We start from the raw sequence: 25,991 nt of genomic DNA on the forward strand, positions 1-25,991 counted from the left end.
TTCGAAAATGCAAAAACCTCATTGCTTTGTCTGTCCATCCAGGGTGTCTGAGGGGATAGGGTATGCATACCAAGCCCTGGACATTTGTGTCTCATTTAATCCTTACAGTAAGAGCTGGGGCTCTAGAGTCAGACACATCCAAGATTGAATTCTGGCCACTCACTAGCTATTTTTAGTAACAGTGTTTTAAAGGTAGATATTAATTATCCTTGTTTTGTAGATGAGGATGTTGAGGTTTGAAGAAGTTAATCAGCTGCCTCAGGACACACCTTCAGAGAAGGGAGATGGAGGCAGGTTACCAACCCATGTTTGTGTGACCCCAAAGTCCACTCCCTTTTCACAGTTCTGCAGCTCTGGGAGACAGGGACAACTGTCTTCTTCTGTGGAAAGAGGCAGCTCTTTCCATAGAAGATAGAACTTGGGGTCTTGTGTTCTCTAGGAACCTTTCCCTACCTCTGTACCACGTACGGTGCCAGGTGTAGACATAGTTCATTCCCTCATAGGCCTAACGGAGAAATTTTCCAGTGGGAGGGCCATCAGCCCGCCCTATATTTTACCCACGAGGAAGCTGAGGCCTGGAGCGGTGAAGCCTTATGCAGGCTGTAAGCAGTGATTTAGCTGCCCATGAGATGTTTCCAGCTGATTTCCCCCTGACTCCTGAGTTCAGTGTTATTTCTGCCACTTAGGGAAAAGACCTTGCTCTTTTGCTGTGCTACCTTTTGCTATTGACTCCCAGACTTTATCAGACACTTACTTCTGTGCCATCCTTCTCACTCCCCACCCCACTGGCCATTATTTCAGTCATTTACAAACCCACACAAATTATTCCCTATCCTCTAGTGCTGGACAGGGTAGAGAGAAAGAGGAAGCGGGATGCTGATTGGGTAGCTTGGATTTGGGAGGCCAATAGGATATATCTGTGAGCACACCAGAATTGGAGAGAGAAGATTCAAATAGAAGACCTTGATCTTCCACCTTCCAGTTGTATCATGTTAGGCATGACCCTTCATTCTAGGCCTGTTTCCGTATCAGTGAATAAAACTCAGAGAAGGGCTGTGTATTCAGTGAGATGAAATATATATGAAAGCGCTTTATAACCTTTAAAGGGCTATACAAATAGTTCATTATTAAACAAAAGCTATAAAGTATTTGTAAAAATACACATTTGTGGAGGGATATACATAGCAACAAGCAACAGTTATTTTTGATCTTCAGATACTAATCATATCACTACTTGAATTCTGCAGATAAACGAGAAAATGTTTATGGAAAGACTGCAATATGTTAAGTGCCATACAGATATTCAGGATTATGATGTTTTAAATGCAGAATCTTGGTTATTTTATTTTATTTTTTAGCCACTGAGTTTAGCCATTTTTTGTCTTAACTACTCAAGCTTTATCAGAGTTACTTTCAAGTAACTGCATTCCTTTAGCAGATTTGATTTTTACAGGATTTCAGTGGAAAATGCTGAAGGACAGTGAAACTGGCAGCAGAAGGGGGAAAAGAAAACAACAAGAATTATGAATAATCTACAAATATAATTATCCCTAAATAATTGAGAGTTGACCAAAATACCAGAGTGGTAATACATTCTGAGTCTAGAAATGTCAATTAAGTGTTCCCCAACAGCTTCCCTTTTCTGCAGCAATCCCTTGAAAACAAATCTATACTTGAAAGGGTGGGGGCAAGATGGGGGAGAACCACCCCACAGATCTGTTAATTAAGGGAACCGGAGCAGGTTTTACCCAGTGGCTTTCTACCATTAAATTGAGTTCTTTAAAAATGTGACATGAAGTGCAGTTAATGATAGGAATTCGGTGATTGAACCATAACGATCTCTCCCTGTCCTTAAACTGTGCACACACACAAATGTACGGAAGGCTTCAGGTTATTGGGAAAATGTATACCTGAAGCAAAATGCCATCAGCACTCAAATTGGCATACAGCCTTGAGGATGATGGCAAGAAATAGAGTGTTAGAAATTACTGCATGTTCAATGAAAGCTTTATTCAGGAAATACATGTTTCCTACCCTTACAGACTGCTAAGAATTTAAATGCTGGAACCTCAGAAGTATGCCTGTGTTTCAGAATTTTGCATTTTAAACTAAAGTCACCTACGATGGCGGGGGAGACATGTCTTAGACTTGAGATAGGTTGGCTTTGTTACATTAAGTTTTATATAAGCAATCTAGAAACTATCCCCTAAAATGAAATTAAAAGGTAACAGGGTAAAACTGAAACATGGGGGTTGAGAATGACTGAAAGTAAAGGTTGAAAGCGAATCTAGATATTTGAACACAAAATAGATCATGAAGCCCAAGTTACCTGGATTTATTTTCTTTTTTTTTTTTTAATGCAGCCCAGGCTTCCAAAATAAATTTCAACTTTCTGCTCTATTTGGAGTTGTATAGATCCAGGTAATTTCTGAATAGTTTCACCCTAAGTGGTAAAAATACATTCATTTGCACAAATGTTTTCAATTTAAAAAGCAAGCATTTGTTTAAATTTGGAGGATGAAATATGTTTATTTCTCCATGTGTCATTTCCAAATTATATGGATTCTGAAAAATCCAACATCATTTTTCTATCCAAGCTTAAGTTTTATTATGTTTTTTACAATATGGTTATTGAATCTATGTCAATAGACATTTATGAAATGACCTATTAATAGGAATTTTCACTGAAAATATATGGCTCTCATATATCTATCTTTGTCTCTTTTTCTTTTGTCTCTTGAGGTTTTTTGTTTTCTTCCTTGGATATAATAATGCTTTGTAATAACTACTTTTAAGATTTTGCTTTGAAAAATCAGGAATGGACTGTTTATCATATATGGTCTTTAAAGATAAAATAAGCTATACAGGTTGATTAAGAATTTTTTTGCATTAAAACATTATTTCCTATATGTTTTAATTAGAAAAATCCTGATTTTGCTTTTTATGATTTCATCTCTGTTGGGTAACAAAGCCAGTTACTGTGATATTTGACTTACAATAGTGATAGCAAACAAAGTACATCCCAGATAATTTTGATTTTATTTTAATAAGGTCAGCAATAATCAGGGGAGTGGAACAAGTAGAAAATTGTTCCCAAAGGGATATTAAAAGTGGAGATAATCTAATTCTCCAAGGTATGATATGTTGACCTGGTAATTTCAGATATGATTTTATCATTCAGAGTTGGGTGTCTCCTGAGACTTGCTTTAGAACAATCTGAGATGATTTTCATTGTCAGCAGCTAACACTAATAAAATTGTTTTTCCTGCAGGCTAGCGTGTTAGGAAATTAAATTTATCGAATTATACGAATTGCACTGTCGCTTTTCACATTGTAATTAAAATACATCTTGTCAGGTCCTACCTCTTTCCAGAAACTATCAGTTGACTATCTTGTATTATATTTTCTCAGAGAACAGTACAGAAAAATGCAAAATATGTTTGCCTGGCAAATAAAAACTGCCCAGTAGACAAGAGACGTCGAAACCGATGTCAGTACTGTCGATTTCAGAAGTGTCTCAGTGTTGGAATGGTAAAAGAAGGTATGGATATAATGATTTTTATGCAGTTTGCTTATACGTATTCTCAGAAATCACTGAAAAAAGTTAATATTTACATTGGGATGGTGAATTTTACTAGTTCCTTTTTCCTTTCAACATTTTATTTTTATCATATATATCTACATTTTAAAATAACTGAGGACTATTTATTCTGATTTCTCAAAATTAATAGAGGACTTGTATACATACATCTTTGCTCTGTTTAAGAAGGAGACTTTTAGGGCTAATTCATTACCAAATGTAAATATGGGTGGCTTTTATGCTGCTTGTTTCAACTCTCATGAAATCATTGTGTGAATATTATTCCAAACTTATTACCACTTTTAAACGGTTGGTCTCATTAATGATTGCTCAACTGTAATGTGTTTTTATTCCTTTTTGTGATTTATGGTCATTCAGTCCATAATCTTTGAAGATTGTTTTCTTTGTCTCTTTTGGCATCAGTTGTCCGTACAGATAGTCTGAAAGGGAGGAGAGGTCGTCTGCCTTCCAAACCAAAGAGCCCATTACAACAGGAACCTTCTCAGCCCTCTCCACCTTCTCCTCCAGTCTGCATGATGAATGCCCTTGTCCGAGCTTTAACAGACTCAACACCCAGAGATCTTGATTATTCCAGAGTAAGTTTTATGATTTCCTTCTTTCAAATGAATGATCAGGGTCTCTTATTTATGGCTACTAGTAATAAGAGTTGATTGAATGATTTTGTGTCTGGCATCATGTTAGACACTTTTCATACTTTTTCTATATTTCTCGCTTCATTTAGCAATTCAATGCATCCATTGCACCAAATAATTTTTGCCTTATTGAATCTCTAAATGCCTTAACAAATGACCCTGACAGTGCTGCACCTGTCATACACATTGTTGCAGGATTCCTGGTAGTTGTGCCAATGAAAATCTGCACAGGCGAACTACAATTTGTAGATTTCTCTCATGATCTAGACAAAGTGACTACTGTTTTTTTTTTTTTCATATTGTGTTCAAACCATCTGGGTGAGCATCAAGTTATTCTTAAGCAGTTTATCCAATTGCATCAGCATTGATTGACCTGGTGCTTATTCAGAGGGATTAGACCATTGGTGGAGAGGAGCGAGCTCTGGCTGTGACATCAGATGTCAGGAGGACTCGGACGGAACGCCACCTCTGCTGCTTCCTGCCTGTGTCACCTGGTTCCTGCTTTTGGCTCTCTCCTGCCTACAGTGGAGATGATTACAATATTTAACCTCAGAGGGGTGTTCTGAACACCAGTCGCACAAGAATGATGGTTGTGAAAACGTTTTTAAGACCATAAATGATTGGTGTTGTTATAGTTAAGTCAACCAAAACATATCAACATTTTTATTTCCTATGGGATATAGTAAAATCCCATCAGTCTGAACCCTGCAAATTCCTCAAAATTTGGATAACACAGAGAAGAACCATGAGAAGGGATTTTCTGAGCAAATGAATAAACAGCTCTGTAAGGCAATTTCTTTAAAGGACTTAGAAAAGCAAACTTCTAGCAAAACAGGGTCTCAATGACTAGGGAAGGGAAGGAAAAAAATATCACAATTATTGAGCAGTTTCGATATGCTAGACATTGTGGTACATTATCTCATTTAATCCTTTAAACCACCATGAACTGTAGGCATCATTATCCCTCCTACTTGAAGAAAAAACAAAACAAAACAAAAAACACCTTAGAAATACAGCTTGCACTCAGATAAAGAAATACCAGTCCAGAGGTCCCCAGTTGGTTGATCTCTCTTGGTAGCTACTACCAAACTGCCCTCCCCAGGTCTAATCAGTGTTTCAAGCTTCTGGCTGAATGGCTGGCAAACAGTGTGTGTCCCTGCTATGTGCCCTTCTCTTAGGTTGCAGTGTTGATAGAAATGATTAGTGTACCTGCTGTGATCCTCTTTCCCTCTTCCCCACCCTCATTATAGGCTGCGAAGCCTCCTCTCTGCACCTGATCACAAAACATCATATGAGAAGCATGGTAGATCCTTAGCATCAAAGGCTGAGGACTCTTATTCTGATTATAAGTAGTGGCTCTTGACTACAATCAAGTCTCAAATAATAGTGTAAGAGAATAAAGCAGAATAATAAAACTAAGTTAACAGTTTAGGCTTCTTTGGAATCACGCGGGCCTAGATGAAAATCCCAACACTGTCATTTACTAGCTAAGTGACCTTGAGCAACTGATTACACCTTTTGATTGCTCAGTTTTCTCATCTGTGTTGTGGGGTAATAGTAATAGCTACTTCCTGGGGTTGTTTGTGAAGATTAATTACAATTATACTTGTCAAAGCTTTAGCGCAGTGCCCTGTATGTTATTTCCTTGGCCAAACTTTCTTACTCTGCCATTTGTTGAATATCCTAATGAGCACAAACACTACACGTTAGGTATCATGCAGAACACTCTTGAGGTAAGTATTATGATCTCTATTTCACAGATAAGGAAATTTAAACTGGGAGAAGCTAAAGCACTGACTTGCCCAAGGTCACTGAACTAATATGCAGCAGAGACAGAATTAGGAGCCAAGTATATTAGGTGCCAAGTGTATTGAACCTAAAATCTGTGCTCCTAAATACCAGCCTTCACTGCCTCTCTACTTCCAGTGAGAGTAGGTGCTAGAAAAGTATGCAGAAATGAAGAGTTCTCCTCCCAGAAGCACCCTGGCCTCTCCATATGCAGTTCATCTGAATTAGTGAAGCTTCTTAGCACTGCCTAGGCTAAGGCTATAGCACGCAATCTGACATTGTTCCAGGGCATTTGAAAGCACAATAGATGGTCACTTCAGATAATTTAGGCCTCAAAAGTGATTTTTTGGCCCCAAATTATCCAATTATGAGTCTACATGGCCTAATTAGTCATTCAATGGCAAACCTTTCCCAGCACTTTGAGTTGTCCCAGCTGGGAACTGTCTCCACACTGAAAAATCAATCTAGTATGTTTGCTTGCCTCTGCACCATTCAGTCTGTTAGTCTAGAGTCATCATCCTCATCAACAAACATTTATCCAATTTAATTGTTAGCTTTGTCCAAAATAGCAGATTGACCATGCCAGAGTCTAGGTCACATTGGTACTACCTTTGGGGCCTGGCTCAATTTTGCAAAGCATATTTATTTTAATTGCATTATTTTGGAATCAGGTTGAACCTCATAACTTGGATTCCCCTGCTTTTAGATAGCATTACACAATTATCAAAAATTGGACCCAAATCAACTAAATTAAAAGACTTTTTAAAAATACAGTGAGTTTTCATCAAAAACTTGGATGAAAGCATAGGAGCATGCTGATCACATTTGCAAATGACAGAAAGCTGGGAGGGATCGCTAATATGATGGATGTCAGTATCAACATTCAGAGTGATCTCGACAGGTTGGAACAGGAAGGGCTGAAACCATCACAAAGAAAGTTAACAAAAATAAATGTGAAGCTCGGCATTTAGAATTTAAACAAATGGGAGAGCCTTGGCTTGTCAGTGGTTCATGTTAAGAAGATCTGGGGAGTTTATTCCATATATACTCAAAATGAACCAACAAAGAACATGTGTGGTAGAAGGGAGGGATGCCACATTACCTTCAGCTGCAGTAGTAGAAGTATGGGACCAGACCCAAGGTGATGATGGTTGCATGGACTCTGTCCTGTCAGACTGTACTTTACAGATTGAGTTCAGTTCTAAGCTGGGATTTAGTGTTTCTGGGAACTTGTAATGAATGACTGGGGGAAATGGAAATATGTAGGCAGGAAGGGAAAAGATTTGGTGAAATTGGGTCACTCTTTTGCCCTGTGGCAAAAAGAACTATTCTCCCAAGACAGATCTGGAGAGAGAATGAGGGGGGCCTCTTCCCACTCACTTGTCTAATAACAAGTATTGACCGTACTAGCTGCTGTAGAAGTGTGAGTTCATCAACACAAGGAGTAATTAAGGTAGTTTTAGTTTTAGCTTTTTGGGGAACCCCCATACTGTTTTCCATAATGGCTATACTAATTTACATTCTCATCAGCAGTGTATGAGTGCTCCCCTTTCTCTACATCCTCACCAGCATTTATTTTTTGTCTTTTTAATAATAATCATTCTAACTGGGATGAGATGATATGTCCTTGTGGTTTGGATTTGCATCTTCCTGTTGATTTGTGATGTTGAGCATTTTTAAACATGCCTGTTGGCTATTTCTATGTCTTGTTTTGAAAAATGTCTATTTAGGTTTTTTACCTATATTTTAAATAGATTATTTTTTTCTGCTATTGAGTTGAATTCCTTATATCTTCTGGTTATTAATCCCTTGTCGGATGGATAGCTTGCAAATATTTTCTCCCATTCTGTAGTATTTCACTTTTTAAATTGTTTCCTTTGCTGACCATCACATATATTCTTACATAATTTCACTAAGGCTCTAGGTCTGTGTGGTATTATTTATGGTTTGAGTAATTTTCTTAATACTGTCATTCACTGAAATTCAATTTTCATAATACCTTCCTTCTTAAAGTTTTACATATACAAATTCATAGAACTGGAGTGACCTTGGGATCATCTAATCCAAGTCCCATATTTTCAGAAAAGTAAATTAAGGCTTAAAGGGGTTAACTGGCTTGCCTAATGTCGGTGACAGAGTAGAAGACAAAATCCAGATCTCATCACTCAAAGTAGTATGTTTCTATTTTATCATACTGTCACTTCTATTTAATGACAATTTATATTTTTGAACATATAAACTTTATTAAATATTTTAAAATTACAATAATAGTAATATATTTCCATAGGGTTTTTTTTTTTAAGGCAAACCATTTACAAGTAGATAAAATGAAAAACGAAAGTCTCTGCTTCATTTATAGCTGCCTGATCTCACTCCTTAGCAGTATTTTAGTGTGTATCCATAATTTATTACATTATAAATAAGAATTTTCCCTGCCAACTTTGAGAGTTGATTTCAGCCCTACAATTTATTAAAGATGCTAGATTCCCCCAATGAGTCAGGTCAATAAAGGAGGAAATGTGTTGCCAGCCCAGTATGTTTTAATCTTCATGTACTAGCATGTGTTCCTTTAAGGTAGTAAGTGAGCAGTTTTCTCCATTTGTGGGAATGGGAGGTGGAGGGGTTTTGTTCCAAGTCACAGAGGAAATGAATGTTTTAGAGGCCAGAAAGAGCTCCTGAGTTCTGTGAAGCGTTCCTGGCTCTGGGACCTTCAGTTCTCCTTTGGGCCAAACTTCTCTCCCTCAAAAGTGAGCTCAGATCATTGTACATCAGTGCAGTCAAAACATGTCACGTTTGATTTGTCTCTCCTCAAAATGTTGCTATTCTCTGTACCACAGTTGCTTTTAATTTAGCCATACAAGTATGTATAGATACTGGGCTTGGCTTCAGAGCCTGCATAATTACTAATGAGAAAACATACTTAGTGTCCTCATTAGTTGATCATTTCAAGTATTTTTCAGCATACTAGGATGGTTTTCTGGTAATCAGTGCCACTTAATGGAGTAACAGACTTGCAAATACAAGAGATACTGCTCAGATAAAACCAGGCACCAGCAAATGGCATTTAAATGTGTTCACAAGATAGCCTATGAAACAATGTGGCTTAAGACACATTAGATCTACAAGGTAAACAGAATGAAGCTGCAAAAAGAATGGTTTCATGAAGCATCTCAGAAGACCCTCTCAAATTGTTACCAATTCACTAGATGATTTCAGGCCAGTTCCCGCTCCTCTGTGGGCCACAGTTACCTGATCCAAATGGTAAAGAGATTAAGCAAAATCCATTGCCATTATCTCCTCCAGCCTTCTCATTCCCTGATATTCTGACCATAATATTAATACCTGCTGTAGTTCCACTGTGAGTACAAGTCTGCATTTCCTAAAACATGGTGCCCAGACTGCTCCTACCAGAAAGAGCTGGGGTGTTTGCTTTAAAATGCAGATTCCCAAGCCACACCCTCTCAGACATACTGAATTAGGACTGGGAAGAAGGAGAGGCAGGCAAAAATCTGTATTTTAAAAAGTGCCATTGGATGATTCTTTGGCACACTAAGGTTTGAGAACCATCGATATAGTTTATAATAACAACTCCATTTTACCTTGAATTTTCCAGCTTTTCATGGGATTGAGAAGGGATGAGCAATAGAGATATAAATTTTCCTAAAAGCAATTAATTCATTTGACAAATATTTATTGAATGGCTGCTAGGTAGTAGGCACTGTTCCAGGGCAATGGACACATTGCTGAATAAGGCAAAGCCCTTATCCACATGAACCTTACATACCAGTAAAGGAGAAAAAGAGTAAACAAATATACAATTGCAGTGATGTCATTGTGGGAGGAGAGGTGTCTTTCGCTTTTTGCTTTTTGGAGGGGGGGGCATAGAGTTAGATCAGCAAAGAAAAAATTGGGGGGAAATATATTCATTGCCAATTGTTTTCATTGCCAATTTTTAAAATGTCACTTTTTAAAGTGTAAGAACCTAAGAATATGTATACCTAGTTTGACTTATACAATGATCACATCTAAAATTTTCAGAGCTATAGTCAAGAAAAGTAGCATTTTAAGGGGAGGAAAACGTGTCCTTAGCATAGTCTACATACTTAGCCAGGCCTGAAAGTGAGATCGAGTAAATATTAGATTCCACTCTGCTGTTAAAGCCTCACATCACTAATTTTTGAGGGGTGGTGTTTTCCATGAGTCTCACTTAATTTCCACACAAATATCTCATTTGGGGCCTGGGCTATTGCTGAAGTCTGGCTTGTATAGCTGCATTACTGCCATATGAAACACGCAGACCCATTTTAGTTTAAATAATATCCATTGCTGTTGTTTGCAACTCTAGACTCTCATTCTAGGTGCTTCAGAGAAACCTTCCTTAGGCATTGGCTGTCAGTAAATGTAATACCATGTCTTTAACTAGTGAGAAAGCCAGAGTTCTGACAGATCAAAATAACACCTATAAGATGAAAAAAAAAATTAGTATAAACAGGAAAAAGAGTTCATTAAAAAAAATCTTTTTGCATTTGACCTATGTTCGATTGGCATGATCAGTAAGCAAATATTTCTAGATTTTCTTTGTCAAACCCCAAACCTACTTAGCCCAGAGACAGAGCAATCAATGTAGGTAGGGCAGCAGAGATGCAGAGCTGGGGGTCCAGTCCTTCCAACTCTAGGACCAGTATTCATTGGCTGAGGTTTTTCTAAACTGGTAGGCCAGGCAGAGAAAAAATCTAAAATGTTTTGTTCCATTCCTTTAAACCTTATGTCCAACAGAGGAGATTTTTCTTTTCCTCCAGCATTGGATGCTGACCCTCCAGTCAGCCCCAAGTTACTGGTGGCTCAGGTCGAATTCACTTTGGCTCCAAAATTCTGAGACTTGGATCAAAACCACTGCAGGTGAAGCCCAGAGGATCTGGCTGGAGTCTGGCAGGCCAGGCCGGCTGGCTTTCCTGCTTGCTGGGCTCCATCAGAGAAAAGTACACACACAGGGTGGGCAGGGTCTTCACTTCCCTGTGTGCAGGAGGCATGAAATGTGAGCCCAGCAGGGGCAGAAGCCTGCAGAGGACCCTGGGTGAAAGCTACATGCTCTGGTGGATTCTAAACAAATATTGGAAGCAGAGAGATTGTTGAGTTTTGAGCCACGGATTCAGGGGAGTCAGCGCAGGAGGTAGCTGTCAGATCCATTCTCAGGGGAAACTATTCATTCTTTAGTATTTTTCTCTCCATTTAACCCACTGTTTTAAAACAAAATAATGCTGAATCAGTGTCACGTTCTGGGCAATAACATCATACCTGGTGTGATTTAGCAATATTTAGAATCATTTAGTGCAAGAGCCAGACGGAATCTTAGGGATCAGCTAGTCCACTTATTCCTGTTCCAGAGGCTGAAACTGACTCAGAGCAGTTAAGTGACTTGTCTAGAATTGCACAGCAAGTCAGTGCAGAGCCTGGACGAGGACCCCATGACATGCTGCTTGGTCCAACATACTTTCCTTTACTCCCACTCATTTGGGAGTTTCACAAGTAGCTCCCTCAGCTTTTGAAAGGGAGGATCTGCCCTGAATTTCATTCTGCTCTTGGAGAGCCTGTGGAATTATTACATAGATTTATAAATAAGGAGAAAATAAAAAAGAGAAAAGTTAATTCCCTTTTCCCCACTCTCTTCCAGTTAAGAGTCTGTGGGCCGGCTGGGCACGGTGGCTCACGCCTGTAATCCCAGCACTTTGGGAGGCCGAGGCAGGTGGATCACAAGGTCAAGAGATCGAGACCATCCTGTCCAACATGGTGAAACCCTGTCTCTACTAAAAATACAAAACTTAGCTGGGCATGGTGGTGCGCACCTATAGTCCCAGCTACTTGGGAGGCTGAGGCAGGAGAATCGCTTGAACCTGGGAGGTAGAGGTTGGGTGGAGCCAAAATCATGCCACTGTACTCCAGCCTGGCAACAGAGCAAGACTCTTTCTCAAAAAAAAAAAAAAAAAAAAAAGAGTCTGTGTGCCAGGAGGTAGTGGGAAGTGTCTATGACATAGGATCGTGCCGCCATGCTTCCTTCTCCTGGACTTTGCTCCCATGGTCTAGCACAACAGAATATTCAGGACTTCATGGAATCCCAGGCACTGTGTAGGATTGTTGGGAACAGAGGAGCCACGATTCTGAACTGGACCAGATGTTATAGGATCTTAGAACATCAGGGCTGAAAATCAAAAACTTTCTACTTCTACCCATTCCATTTCATAAATATGGAAGCTGAGGGATGGTGATTATTTCAGACATCATAACTGCTATCAATATCATCACTGTCATATGTTAATCATGTACTATATATCAGGCCCTTCACATATGTTATCACATTGAATCATCACAACAAAATTTTGAGGAAGGCCAGGGATGGTATGTCTGGTAATCCCAGTAGAGATTATAGGGAAACCCAGCCAGGTGGATCGCTTAAGCCCAGGAGTTCAAGACCAGCTTAGGCAATATAGTGAGACACTGCCTTTACAAAAAGTTTTTTAAAATTTAGATGGGCATGGTGGTTCCTGCCTGTGGTCCCAGCTACTCAAGAGGCTGAGGTGGGAGGATCGCTCGAGCTGGGGAAGTCAAGGCTGTAGTGAGCCGCGATCACACCACTGCACTCCAGCCTGGGCAACAGAGCAAGACCTTGTCTCAAAAAAAATTCTTTTTTGAGGAAGGTATCCCCATTTTACAGAGTAGAAAACTGAGGTTCAAAAAAGTTAAATGATGCTACATTATTTCACATATTAGGGGCCAGAACAAAATTGAGATTAAAGTAGGTGGACTCTGATTTTTTTGGTTTTTTTTTTTTTTTAGTTAGTTATTTAATACTGCGTCTTGAGAAAACACAAAGAAAAAAAGACCCAATTAAATAAGCGTCTCATTTCCTCTCACCTAGGTAGCTCCACAGTAAGCACCTAGTTGCTTATTAGCTGTTTCTTCTCCAACCAGGTTAGGGTATTACAGCAAACCTAAGCACTCTTCTGACTATTCTTTCATTGGAAAAATATTCAACAATTATTTATTGAGGTGTAATTATGTGCCAGTCACTGTACTGTTGACAGAAACATAGGACCAATGAATATGTACCTGGAGAGCTCCAGTGAGAATAAAGCAAAATGCTTTTTAAAGATTTCATAGGCCAGATGCGGTGGCTCATGCCTGTAATCCCAACATGTCAGGAGGCCAAGGCAGGTGGATCACTTGAGGTCAGGCGTTTGAGACCAGCTTGGCCAACATGGTGAAGCCCTGTCTCTACTAAAAATACAAAAATTAGCCAGGCATGTTAGCACATGCCTATAGTCCCAGCTACTCGGGAGGCTGAGGCACTGAATCGCTTGAATCCAGGAGGTGGAGGTTTCAGTGAGCCAAGATCGCACCACTGTACTCCAGCCTGGGCAACAAAGCAAGATACCATCTCGGGGCGGGGGGGGAAAGGTTTCATAAACGATCCCACCATCTAGTAACATCAGACATACTTAACAGCTAGGAGCGGTAAAACTTGAAATCACAGGGTCAGCATAAGTCCTGGCTGTACCACTGTTGGTTGTGTAACTTGAGAAAATCTCTTAGCTTCTCTGAGCCTCAGTTTTCTCATCTGTAAAATAAAGATTAAAATCCTTACCCCATGAGGATCAGTTCAGAAAAGGAATGCAAAATGATGCACAGCTATGTTAATGTGTAGGAAATGATGTGCCTGTTTACGTGTTTCTGTGTATCTCTTAAATCTCTGTTTTGTTGGCTGTCCCTTGATTAGTATCTTGCTGTATCAGTCTTCCTCTCTGCAGCAGAAAAGTCTTTCCTCCTGTGATTCAAGAAAAACTCTGGTTCTACCAGAATTTCTGAAAGCTGAGTGAAGACTTTATTCCTACTTATATCTTTCTGCTCTTTGGACTCTCTAGATCCATGCTGTCCAATAGACCTCCCCTCAGTGATGGAAATGTTCTATCCCAAATTTGGCCACTGAACACTTGAAGTATGGCTAACATGACTGAGGAACTGAATTTTTAATTTCATTTAATTTTTATTAACTTAAATAGCCACAGTCCTGAGTCTAATGGCACACAGCTGCCTGGGTTCTGCCAAAGAGACCTTTCCTTCCACCACTTCCTGGTTGGTTTTATCTCACAGAAATCCATCAACAGCAAGCAAAAATCATTCTTTGTCTTGTTGATTATTTCTGCAATTCCCAAACTTCATTGTATATGAGAATCACCTGGAGATCTTGATTAGACAGTTTGGTGGGCCAGGCATGGTGCCTCATGCCTGTAATCCCAGTACTTCGGGAGGCTGAGACAGAAGAATTGCTTGAGTCTAGGAAATCAAGACCAACCTGAGCAACACAGTGATACTCATCCCCAACCCACGACAAAAATAAAATTTTTTTAATGTTTGCTGTGTCTACCCCCAGAGTTACTAATTCAGTAGGTCTGTGGTAGGGCCTGAGATTGTCACTTTTTTGTTTGTTTTGAGACAGAGTCTCGCCCTGTCACCCATGCTGGAGTGCAATGGCATGATCTTGGCTCACTGCAACCTCCACCTTCCAGGTTCAAGCAATTCTCGTGCCTCAGCCTCCTGAGTAGCTGGGATTACAGGGACATGCCACTACACCCAGCTAATTTTCATATTTTTAGTGGAGATGGGGTTTCACCATGTTGGCCAGGCTGGTCTCGAACTCCTGACCTCAGGTGATTCACCCCCCCCCCCACCCCCCAGCCTCCCAAAGTGGTAGAATTACAGGCATGAGCCACCACACCAGGCCGAAATTGTCATTTCTAACACATTCCTGGGTGTTGCTGATGCTGCCAGTCTGGAGACCACACTTTGAGAACCACTGGGTTAATCTCATGGGGAGACAGCTGTGCCATAGTGAAATGAGCAGACCCTGGAGATCTACTTGGACACAAACTCCTGGGGCAGTAGTTCTCAACTGAGCTACTCCACTTTGGAGTCACCTGGGGAACTTTAAAAATTCTTGACCCTTAGGCTCCACCCCAGACCAATTAAATGAGAATCTCTAGGCGCAGGACCCAGACAAGAGTTGTTTCCTTCAAGCTCCCCAGGTGATTGCACTGCACAGTCAAGGGTGAAAACCACTTTGCTAATTCGACTTAAGCAAATTTCCTTGTCTATTAAGTGATAACAATAAAATTTGCTGTATTTGTATCAGAGGGCCATTGTGAAAATCACATGAGACTATGAATGTGAAGGGGTTTTATAAACTGTGACACCTAAAAGTAAGAATTTAGGCATTGATGGTCTTGGAAGGGCCTGTTCGCAAATGATACTATTATCCCCACTGAAGCAAGATAATGCTGCTCTCTCTGGTTTGCATTCTAGTACTGTCCCACTGACCAGGCTGCTGCAGGCACAGATGCTGAGCATGTGCAACAATTCTACAACCTCCTGACAGCCTCCATTGATGTATCCAGAAGCTGGGCAGAAAAGATTCCGGGATTTACTGATCTCCCCAAAGAAGATCAGACATTACTTATTGAATCAGCCTTTTTGGAGCTGTTTGTCCTCAGACTTTCCATCAGGTAATTACTACTATTTTATCTTCAGTCTACTTCCTTAGAAGAAGCCTGAAACCTTCTGTGTTTGTAACTGAATCATTGGTGAAACGTTTTCTCAAGAAGCAAATGTGAAATATGATCAGGCACTAAAAAAACTGAGCAACAAGTCATGGAGGGAGCACTAGGCTTGTTGCCAGAACCCCTGGGTTCTAGTCCCAGTTCTAATGTGAACTTGCTGTCACACCCTGAGCAGGTCACTTGCCTGACCGGAAGTTCAAATCCCTCCTTTTTAAAAGGAAGAGGTTGGATTTGATGATCTCTTGAGATCCCTCGCAGCTCCAACACTCTGTGATTCTGGAAAGATCCTCATGGTGCGTAAGCTATTTCCTGGGAGCAAGTGTTTGCTTTGGAACATTGTATTTACCTCATGGGTTTCTGTTTAACAAGTTACTATTCTAGCACACCTGATGGGGCCCTAAAGAGTTCCCACACGTTCTCAACCCCCAGTTTTATTCCAAGAGAACACTCTTAGATAGAAAGATTTAGTCCATCCTATCATAGTCAGTGACACCAAACACAAAAAGGAAAAGTGATTTTTCAAAAACATAGAACCTTGGAAGCTCCTCTAGTAAGTTCCACGGGTAGATTTTTTAAACTTTATTTTATTATTGTTTTTATTCACAAATAGCCTGTTTAACTCCATCTTCCTTGCTTCCTTTCAGTTATATATTTTTAGGAGATGATACCGACTTTTTACCAAATATCAGAAAAATCCATCTTTCCCCTCTTTCTCTTTCCTGCCATCCCCTCCCCAATTTCATATCATTACCAGAAACTCCTGTTTAATTTTTACAGTGCAAATTGCCAGGCCTCATTGCCATCTATTTTGGTTTGGTAGACTGTGGGAGAAGTCCAGAAGTCTGCATTTTTAACTCATGCTTTAATGATTCTGATGCCATCAGATTCTCATGTCATCAGGGTCCATGTTTTATATTCTGAGACTGAATCATTCTGTCCTGTGTATGCCTTCTGTGATGGAATCAGTAGGAGAGATGGGGTAGAGTTACAACTAGAGTGCCAGTAATAGCTTAATTTGTAGCCAATCTAGCGTACACCAGAGCTGAGCCAGCAAGGTGGCTGTCGTCTATTAGACATGCAACAAAGGATTAAGTAGACTGTAAACTCCATGCAGGCAGGTGCCATGTATGTCCTATTCACCATGTTTTCTCCCAGTGTCTGGCTTCAGGAATAACACGTGCTTCATGCTCAGTAGACACTTGGCTGAGTGAAGGAATGAATGAAGCTGTTCATCCAAGAAGCAACATGAGATTATTTGACTTGTGAATACAACAGGCCAAGATAGATAAATATGTGGCAAGAGATTTGAAAGTTAAAGGAAATCTAAAATTAAAGGAAGAACCACATATAATTCAGCCCATTACTTGTTATACCCAATACTTGTCGAACTGTCCTGTATACTGGGCACCATGCATGGGCTTTCAAATCCTTTCTTTTATTTAATTCCCTCAACATTCTTAGGAGGTAGCAATTAGAATTTTTGTTTTATAAACAAGGAAAAAGAAGTCCAGAGAGATTTAAGGAGCACCCAAAGCCACACCCCTAAATTGTGATGTCCACGTGGAAGTTCCAAGGCACCTTTCATAAAAGAAAAATGAGATGATGATGGACATAACGTAAACTATCAGGACAGATTTAAAAATAGCCCTCCACAGCCCCAATGTTAAAAGCAGAGAAGGTAATACAAAATAAGGACTTGTTTTATGTTAGGCCACCCTTTAATTTGTGATAGACTTCTGGCACTTACAGGGACTTGGTTTTTGTTTTGTTTTGTTTTGTGTTGAGACAAAGTCCTACTCTGTCACCCAGGCTGGAGTGCAGTGGCACGATCTTGGCTCACTGCAACCTCCACCTCCCGGGTTCAAGCGATCCTCCTGCCTCAGGCTCCTGAGTAGCTGGGACTACAGGTGCATGCCACCAAGCCTGGCTAATTTTTGTGTTTTTAGTAGAGACACAAAATGTTGCCACCATGTTGCCCAGGCTGGTCTCAAACTCCTGACCTCAGATGGTCCACCCACCTTGGCTTCCCAAAGGGCTGGGATTACAGGTGTGAGGCATCGCACCTGGCCAGGGACTTGGTATTTTTAAAGTTTACACAATGGAATTGTAGTGTCTAGCCTCAGGCCTTGGCAGTTTTTTAACATTTAAGAAAATCAAGGACAAGCCCTGTCTCAGGAGCCCTGGAGGGAACAGTCTCATGTTCATTGCTGAGAGAAGGGTGCACTGGGCTTCACCTCTGTAACCCATGAGTGCCTGCTCCCCCATGTCCTGTTCCAAGGAAAGCCAGATTCTACTAATAATACAGCAGGTGCCACAGCCCATATCTTCCCCTGGGCTGATGTTCACTAAAGACATTAGCATAGACAAGTGGTGCTAGTTGTTTATCCCGGAGAACATAGTCTTATTCATTTTGAGTATCTGGGCATGCTTCATAGCATGCCCCATGCTGCCCCATGGCTGTCTGGGTGCCTGTGTGTCGTAATGTTATCATGTTGGACAGACTGGACAGACCTGTTTAATGTTTCTCTTCCTCTCACCTCCCAGGTCAAACACTGCTGAAGATAAGTTTGTGTTCTGCAACGGACTTGTCCTGCATCGACTTCAGTGCCTTCGTGGATTTGGGGAGTGGCTCGACTCTATTAAAGACTTTTCCTTAAATTTGCAGAGCCTGAACCTTGATATCCAAGCCTTAGCCTGCCTGTCAGCACTGAGCATGATCACAGGTAAGCACCACCTTGCCAAAACCACATCCTCATTTCTCTCCTTCCCTTTGTTATGGTGGGCCTTGACCACCACATACACCAGAAAAGTGGGAAAATAACTACCATTTTTTCTGAAATCTGTTAAGTTTAACCTAGTTTAAGCAAAGAAACATGCATCTATAATTTGTTGTCATAAACTTCTAGGAAAGAGAATCCATAGTCTATTGAATTGTCATTGTCAATAAGCCCAATATATGAAAATCTAACTTCCTACCAGAGATCTGTGGACAGTGGGACTAGCTGCTTCAGGGTTTGTTTGTTTTGAGACAGGTTCTTGCTCTGTCACCCAGGCTGGAGAGCAGTGGTGTGATCATGGCCTAGTGTAGCCTCGACCTCCTGGGCTCAAGTGATCCTCTCACCTCAGCCTCCTGAGTAGCTGGGACCATAGGCACACGCCACCACACATTTGGCTGTTTTGTAGCCCTGTTTCACCCTGTTTCCCAGACTGGTTCAGAGTTCTTTTTACAAAGCCTTTCCTAGGAAGATTACCTTACCCAGCCCATTCCTGTGGAGCAGAGGTGATGAGGTTTCCTGCATCCCCAATTCTTGGCTAGTGACCTAAAGTAAAACCAAAACACTATAGACATATCAAATACAACTTGATTTAATAACTTCGATTGGCAAAGGACTGAGAGAAAGCAAAACTGGCTCAACACAGCAGTTTTTATTTTTATTTTTAAAATTTTATTATCATTATTTTTGAGATGGAGTTTCGCTCTGTTGCCCAGGCTGGAGTGCAATGATGTGATCTTGGTTTACTGCAGCCTCTGCCTCCTGGGTCCACGCAATTCTCCTGTCTCACCCTCCTGAGTAGCTGGGATTACAGGTACCTGCCACCACACCCGGCTAATTTTTGTATCTTTAGTAGAGATGGGGTTTCATCATGCAGGCCAAGCTGGTCTCGAACTTCTGACCTCAAATGATCCACCCGTCTTGGCCCCTCAAAGTGCTGGGATTCCTGGCATGAGCCACCACACCCGGCCAACTGAGCAGTTTTTTAACCACAAGCATAAAACATATTTGATTTATGCCTGTCTCCCTCTATAGATCTCTCTCTTTCTATCTTTTGGGAGATAAAGGATCCCAAGGTGGGGTGGGATGGAGAAAGGCGCATGTTGGGCAAGGGAAAGAATATCATCTCCCCGTGGCCATGGAGGCCCTTGCCCCAGCTCCCTTTGCCCTGGGGGAGAGTTTCCTGTTAGACCTCATTCTTTCCGGTCAGACTGGGGCCTGGAGAGGTGGTGACAGAGGGTGGGGGCTCCAGAAGTGGCCAAATGAGGGGCTCATCCTTGTCCTTTTGGTCAGACACAAGCACAGGCTTGGCTGTTGAACTGAGAGTTCAAGTTCAGAATAATATGCTCTTGGCTATAGAAAACATGTTTCTCAGGCAGGTGGTGAGTTTCCAGAGCATCAAATGCATCCTCTGGTACAGATGGCCCCTTCTTTCTGTTTCACTGGAAATGTACATTGGTTTGCCCAAGCATTGTTCACTTGCATTTCTTGGGATATCTCCTATTAGCTAAAGTTAGATGCATCTGTGCCTTAAGAGGCTAGGCTGGTTCGTCATTTGATGGTTGACATGCAGGCAAAGACAAGCAAATGGTATGGCTGCAGTGAGGACTCAGACACTAGCCATTCCTTCAGTATTCCGAATGGAAACTGACTTCCTCTTGGTCTTTGGTCCAGGATGAGAAACTCACTTTTTTTTTTTTAAATGGGGCTGCTAGACTTCCGAGAGAGCCATTAACGAAACAAAAACCAAGGCAGTCTCAAAGAGTATGGATTCCATTCGGAGGGCTTTCAAATGGCTTACTGGAGCATCTGAAGAAAATAAACAGATTTAAGGCACAAGCATATTATTTCATCAGGACTGGAAGGAAACTGGTTCAAGGCTGCCTTTGAACTAAAACTCTTTAGTTCGATTTCAAAACCATTCAGCAATTCCTAAGTCAGTTAAACATTCAAAACTAGAAAGTATGGAGTTTAGTTCATTTTAAAAAGACAAAAACAAAAGTCTAGATCCAGCTTTGGATTCCCACAAGTAAAAGCAGTACATTGCTTCATCTCTATGGGAACAAGTGTTGAGTCTAGTTAATCAACACATATTCACTGACCTAGGCACTGTGCTGCATGTCATTGGGTTTTCAGAGATGATAACACACATCCCTAGAGGAGATAGGCATGCAAAGTACTACAGTTGATGCAGGGTGTTGAGTGCCACTATGGAGACAAGGGAGTGAGTTTCAAGTGCGCAGAGATAGCAGGTGGGGGTGGTCTTCTCAGAAGAGATCACAGGAGCTGGTCCTTTGTAAATGCAGAGGATGTCTCCAAGCTAAAATGGAACAAGTGAGAATCCAGGCATAAATAAACATTTGCCAAAAGCCATTGAAAATATGGCTAAGTTTCAGAAAGGAAACAACTGAAAATTGGAGTGGCAGGAGATGTGACTGTTCTGATAGGTCAGGGTGAGGCGGGACATGAAGAACCTTCCATGCCTAGGTGAAGGGAGCAGAGTTTATCTTGAGCACAACAAGGATCCACAGGTTTTGTCCAAAGGAGCCTGATGGTCAGGTTTACATTTTAGAAAGATTTACCCTGTCAGTGCGTTTTGGGCACAGATTAGAGTGAGAAAGAATCTAAGAGGAAAAAGGTCAGTCCAGGTCTGAAAGCCATGATTCAAGAGGATGGCCCATCCCTGAAAGGCCATATCTTTGTTTCACTTTTTAAATGGAAATTGACAAATATCTAAGAGGCCAGGATGTGTGGGTGCCAGGAAGACCCAACCTGGAGAGACTGGGCAGTTCAGTACAGAGAATATAGAGTAGAAATTAGGAGAAGGGTGGTGCTGGTCCTCTTTCTGCATTCCATTTGTTCTGTGCCCTGCAGTTACAGCTGCTCAGCCCGCTGCCCATTTATGTGGAGATTGGCCGGGGGAGGAGGCAGTTTGGCATGGCAGAAATAGCATGGACTTTGGAATTGAGCACGCCCAGATTTTAATCTTCAGTCCTGTGTTTAATAAATAGGTGCTCTTGGGGAACACATTTCAGTTCTCTGAAATTCAGTTTCACCATTTGTAAAATGGGGATAACCATGCCTATTTCATAGGGCAGCAGTGAGAATTATAGAAAATTCAGTTGGTGATGTAACCAAACTGGATTCAGGATAGGCAACTCTGAATTCACCTATGGTCCCCCTTGGAGTGATAGTGACAGAGTCCAAGTTAGGCATATGCCTTCCCCTGCCCCTTGGAAGCATCAAACTCAGTGGCATGAGGAAACAGGTGGTGGCTTTAGAAGGCAGTATGTTTGGTGACAGTCTCCTTGGATGCTTGAGAGAGAGGCTTAAAGGAGGACAGTGATATTAAACTAATTAAGCTGCACATAACGAGCACTTACAATAAGCCAAGTGAACTACAGTGGTGTCTTTGGGCCTTCCCAAGCGGGTAGCTCCCTTTCCTGCCTCATTCCTGCTGTGGTTTTAGCCTACAACAAAAATAAGCCCTCTTATCTCATTTCTGTACCTTACAACACTCTTTGTGACTTATTGGTTGAAAGTGGGTTTGATAAGTGTGAAAATATCAGGAAATGGCAGAAAAGGCGATGCTTGGGAAACAGTGTGCATTGCTGTGGATATTAATTTTCATTTGAATATGAGCTGCCATGGATCTTGACTTCTGAATAAGCTTCGTTGATCATAAAGGGTGATTGTGGAGTAACAGCTGGGCTATTTACATTACAGAATTCATCCCAAAATTGTCTTTTCTTAAACCACAGGGGAGAGCTCATGAAAAGGAAATGGCATCTTAGAAGTTTAACTAGGCTTGCTTCCAGGAAAAGTATTAAGAATCTGGATAGTATTGGTGGTTTGCACAAACATGGCTTTTTTTTTTCTGATTCTTTTTTTCTTTGTCCTCCTCCTCTCTCTGTACCCCCTCATGAAAAACTAGGCAGTGAAGTAGGGCAGGAAATGGTTTCATTCAGATCACTCTCCTTTCCTGCAGTAAATAGGGGGTTCCCCACAGTGGTTGGTTTTCAGACGTTTTTCAGGTTCCCTGTTTATCTACCCCAACCATTACCCTTTGCCAGTGCTGCATCTCTGAAGTAATGCAAGTGGTTTGAATCTGATGGGATACCAATGAGTTGATATCTGGTTGCAGTTAATAATGTTTCATAAATAAGAAGCCCCCCCGCCAAACAAAGTTAGTGTGGAATTACTATTTTATAAATATCCACTCATTAAATAAGCCTAAGGGCCTACTATGTACCAAGCATTGTGACAGTCTCTAGGGATGCAAAGATGAGCCAGGCATGCATTCTGCTGTCAAGAAGTGGGTAGTCTACTAGGAAGTCATAGATTATAATATATGAACTTGATGTATAGCGATTGGTGCTCAGGTCCTGAAAAGGCACAGAGGCAGTGCGGGGTAAGTCCAGATTACTGCTAACTTTTTTGAGGTGAAGGAAGGTAGAAGTGTTGGTCATGAATGACTTCCCAAAGAGGTAGTATCTAGACATGAGAAGACATAAAGAACATTCCAGATGAAGGAAAGAGAACCGCAAGGGCATGGCAGTTGAATGCCTCAGTACAGTTTAGGGTTAAAACAATTACAGTGGAGTTGCATTGTGCATATATTAAAATCACATATATGATCCAAGTAGAAAGAGGAGAAAAATTAAGAGTGCAGGCTATTGCATTCGATGACTGTATGTCCTGGAGTGAGCATGACAGAGAAGATATGAATCCACTGGAAGTCATGGTTTCTCTGCCTCTGGTGATGAGTGCTGAGAGCATGTCTTGTGCTTTTGGGAAAGTTAAAGGATTTTCAGGGATAAAACTCATTGTATGGATTATTTACCTTCTGGCCTGATGTGATGACCTAACCTCAGAGCACAACGCTTTTCCTGTAGAGAAATAGGGGAAATAAGATTGGAAAGGTAGTTTTGAAGCAGATGGCAGAGGGAATCTCAAGTGCTCAAATGCCATTTTGTTGTTCCCCATGACTTTCTTTTCCCTACTCAGGTCATCTGTCAGGTGAGAAAATGACTCCTTTCTCTTCTGACTGTAGTCTTTTTCCTGGTCTTATTGAAACATGACCTCTAAGACTGAGAAGGAGGAAGGAGGGCAGAACCAGGGCAGAAAGTAGTGAAACAGTAACACAGCAGGACTAGACAGGTGGCTGACCATGCCACACCCTCCACCATCTGTCTTTCCAGAGCTCCACTGCTCACTGTATATGGTTACCTGGTTACCCCTGCTTTTGCATCAAATAAAGCCGTCAGCTACATTGCAAGGAAAACTAAATGTAAAACTTAGCAGGGCAAAATAGTTAAAAACAAAAAAGGTGGGAGAGGGGAGAGGCCACAGGATTTAGAGACAGGAGATCTGAGTTCAGGTCTTCACCCTGAAATGTGCTGTCTTTGCAATCTTGGACAAGTTCGTTACCCTCTCTGAATCTCAGTTTCCTTCTTTCTCACAAGGATAAAGATGTCTACTTGCAGGTTTCTTATAAAGATTGAACGAACTAATGTATACTATGCAGAAAAAAAAAATTAGACAAACCTTCATTGTTATTATTATTATATTATTTGTTTTACACACTTCTATGAAGAGCCAGCTGTCTTGCTCTCTAGGAATCCATAAAAGTGTTCATGCATCCCTGCAACTGAATATACACATTGTATTAAGGAATTTCTTTGTGTCTTTCTTTACCAGCTAGACTGTGGGGTTCTTAAGGACAGGGAGAGTCTTATTAGTATCTTTAAAATTACTTTACCATTTACAAGTATCTGGCATATGACAAATATTCATTGTATGAATGGGCCAATTGTGAGTATCAGGAAGTCTCCCAAATTAGAAAAATCTGAATTAATTTTTAGCCTACCACAGTCATGAGAAAACTATGAATTCTTGAAAATTGCCTTCTTTCGATTCAGATTAATTCAGTAAATACTTATTGAGCATCTACTGTGCACCAGACACACATTCCCTTACCCTTAAAGAGTCTGTGGTCTCACTGGAGAGAGAGACAGACACATACTCTACCAAATCAAAGACAGTCAGACTGAAAAGTACCATTTAAATCAGTCTCACCACAGACTGCTGACTGACTTGTGGCTTCCTGACCAGCGTGGGCTCAATGTCTCTGGGACTGCCCATCAGTAAAGGATGTTGTATATGGCATGGGTGGTAGCAATAAGGTGAATTCCCAGAAAAAGGGGTAGAGCTGAGAGTGGGGAGTCCTGTTTGTTGGTGTTTGAACTACACACACCTCTCTCTCCAGGGGCCCACCTTTCCTTCCCGTTTGGCTGGAACTGCATTGTTGTCACCAAGTTAACCTTTGCCCTAGCACCTGCTCAGAAAGGAGAGTTACTTTTCCCCTTGGTGGGGCTCCTGATGGTTACTATCATCCCTTTCTTTATCCCCTACTCCCTGCCATGAGGAAGAGAATTTGACATTTCTCATATAAGCCCAAGAGGCGGAACTGGGAACTACATATAACAGCAGTCCCCAACTTTTTTGGCACCAGGGACTGGTTTCATGGAAGACAATTTTTCCTTGGACTGGTGTCGGGGGAATGGTTTCGGGATGATTCAAGTGTATTACATTTATTGGGCACTTTATTTCTATTATCATTACATTGTAGTATATAATTAAATAATTTTATAACTCACCATAATGTAGAATCAGTGGGAACCCTGAGCTCATTTTCCTGCAACTAGATGGTCTCATCTGGGAGTGACGGGAGACAGTGACAGATCACCACACGTTAGATTCTCATAAGAAGCATGCAACCTAGATCCCTCACATGCACAGTTCACAATAAGGTTCACACTCCTATGAGAATCCAATGCCGCCACTCATCTGACAGGAGGCGGAGCTCAGGTGGTAATGCAAATAATGGGGAGTGGCTGTAAATACAGATGAAGCTTCACTTGCTTGCCCGCCGCTCACCTCCTGTTGTGTGGCCCAGTTCCTAACAGGCCATGGATCAATACCATTTGGGGACCCCTGATACACAGGATGGCAAATTTTAGCTCAATATAAGAAAAACTTTCTCATAGAAAGAACCATTTGAAATTGGAATAAGCTGCCTTGAGGAGTGAGTTCCCACTTTGGGGAATGAGGTTTACAGAGACTAGATGAACACTAGGTGTGGACTGAGTCAAGCATGTTATGGGTACTAGGATTGACTAGACCAGAGCTTCTCCAGCGTTCACATCACTGGGCATCTTGTTGCATTGCAGATTCTGGTTAGGTAGGTCTGGGGCAGGACCTACCTAAACGGATTCTGCATTTCCAGCAAGCTCCCAGGTGATGCTGATGCTGCTGGTCTGGGGCCCACACCTTAAGTAGCAAGGAACAAGGGAACCTATTGGTAATTAGCAATCTATGAAATTAATAACTACCATTTTAAAATACTCGGTGCCAGGCACTGTGCCAAGGGCTTTACATGTGTTATTTTGTTTAATGTTGCTTAATAAATAAACTTGGAAGTACCTGGAATGGCTAACAGCAGATACAGGAAGCATGGAGATCAGTCAAGAGCTATTAAAATGATCTAGATAGCAAAGATACTGAAGATCCTGGTCCAGAGGCCATG

The 25,991-nt window shown here is 41.2% G+C and overlaps 1 protein-coding gene and 1 long non-coding RNA gene across 4 annotated transcripts in view; one reads left to right on the top strand and one right to left on the bottom strand.

Moving 5' to 3' along the window:
* The window catches only part of NR4A3 (nuclear receptor subfamily 4 group A member 3), a 43,612-nt gene that overhangs the window by 7,390 nt on the left and 10,231 nt on the right, over nucleotides 1-25,991 (top strand). For both annotated transcript variants that reach the window (XM_007968591.3, XM_007968593.3), the window contains 4 exons: nucleotides 3,412-3,541; nucleotides 4,004-4,176; nucleotides 15,376-15,575; nucleotides 18,174-18,352. In XM_007968591.3, coding sequence (XP_007966782.1) covers nucleotides 3,412-3,541; nucleotides 4,004-4,176; nucleotides 15,376-15,575; nucleotides 18,174-18,352 — 682 coding nt within the window. The remainder of the gene's footprint in view (nucleotides 1-3,411; nucleotides 3,542-4,003; nucleotides 4,177-15,375; nucleotides 15,576-18,173; nucleotides 18,353-25,991) is intronic.
* LOC140712970 (uncharacterized) overlaps nucleotides 18,365-25,991 on the bottom strand; it is a 60,738-nt gene continuing 53,111 nt past the window's right edge. For both annotated transcript variants that reach the window (XR_012094847.1, XR_012094846.1), the window contains one exon: nucleotides 18,365-20,212. This is a non-coding gene — a long non-coding RNA (uncharacterized lncRNA). The remainder of the gene's footprint in view (nucleotides 20,213-25,991) is intronic.

This window comes from Chlorocebus sabaeus, chromosome 12, assembly GCF_047675955.1.
Source record: "Chlorocebus sabaeus isolate Y175 chromosome 12, mChlSab1.0.hap1, whole genome shotgun sequence".
NCBI classification, from domain to species: Eukaryota; Metazoa; Chordata; class Mammalia; order Primates; family Cercopithecidae; genus Chlorocebus; species Chlorocebus sabaeus.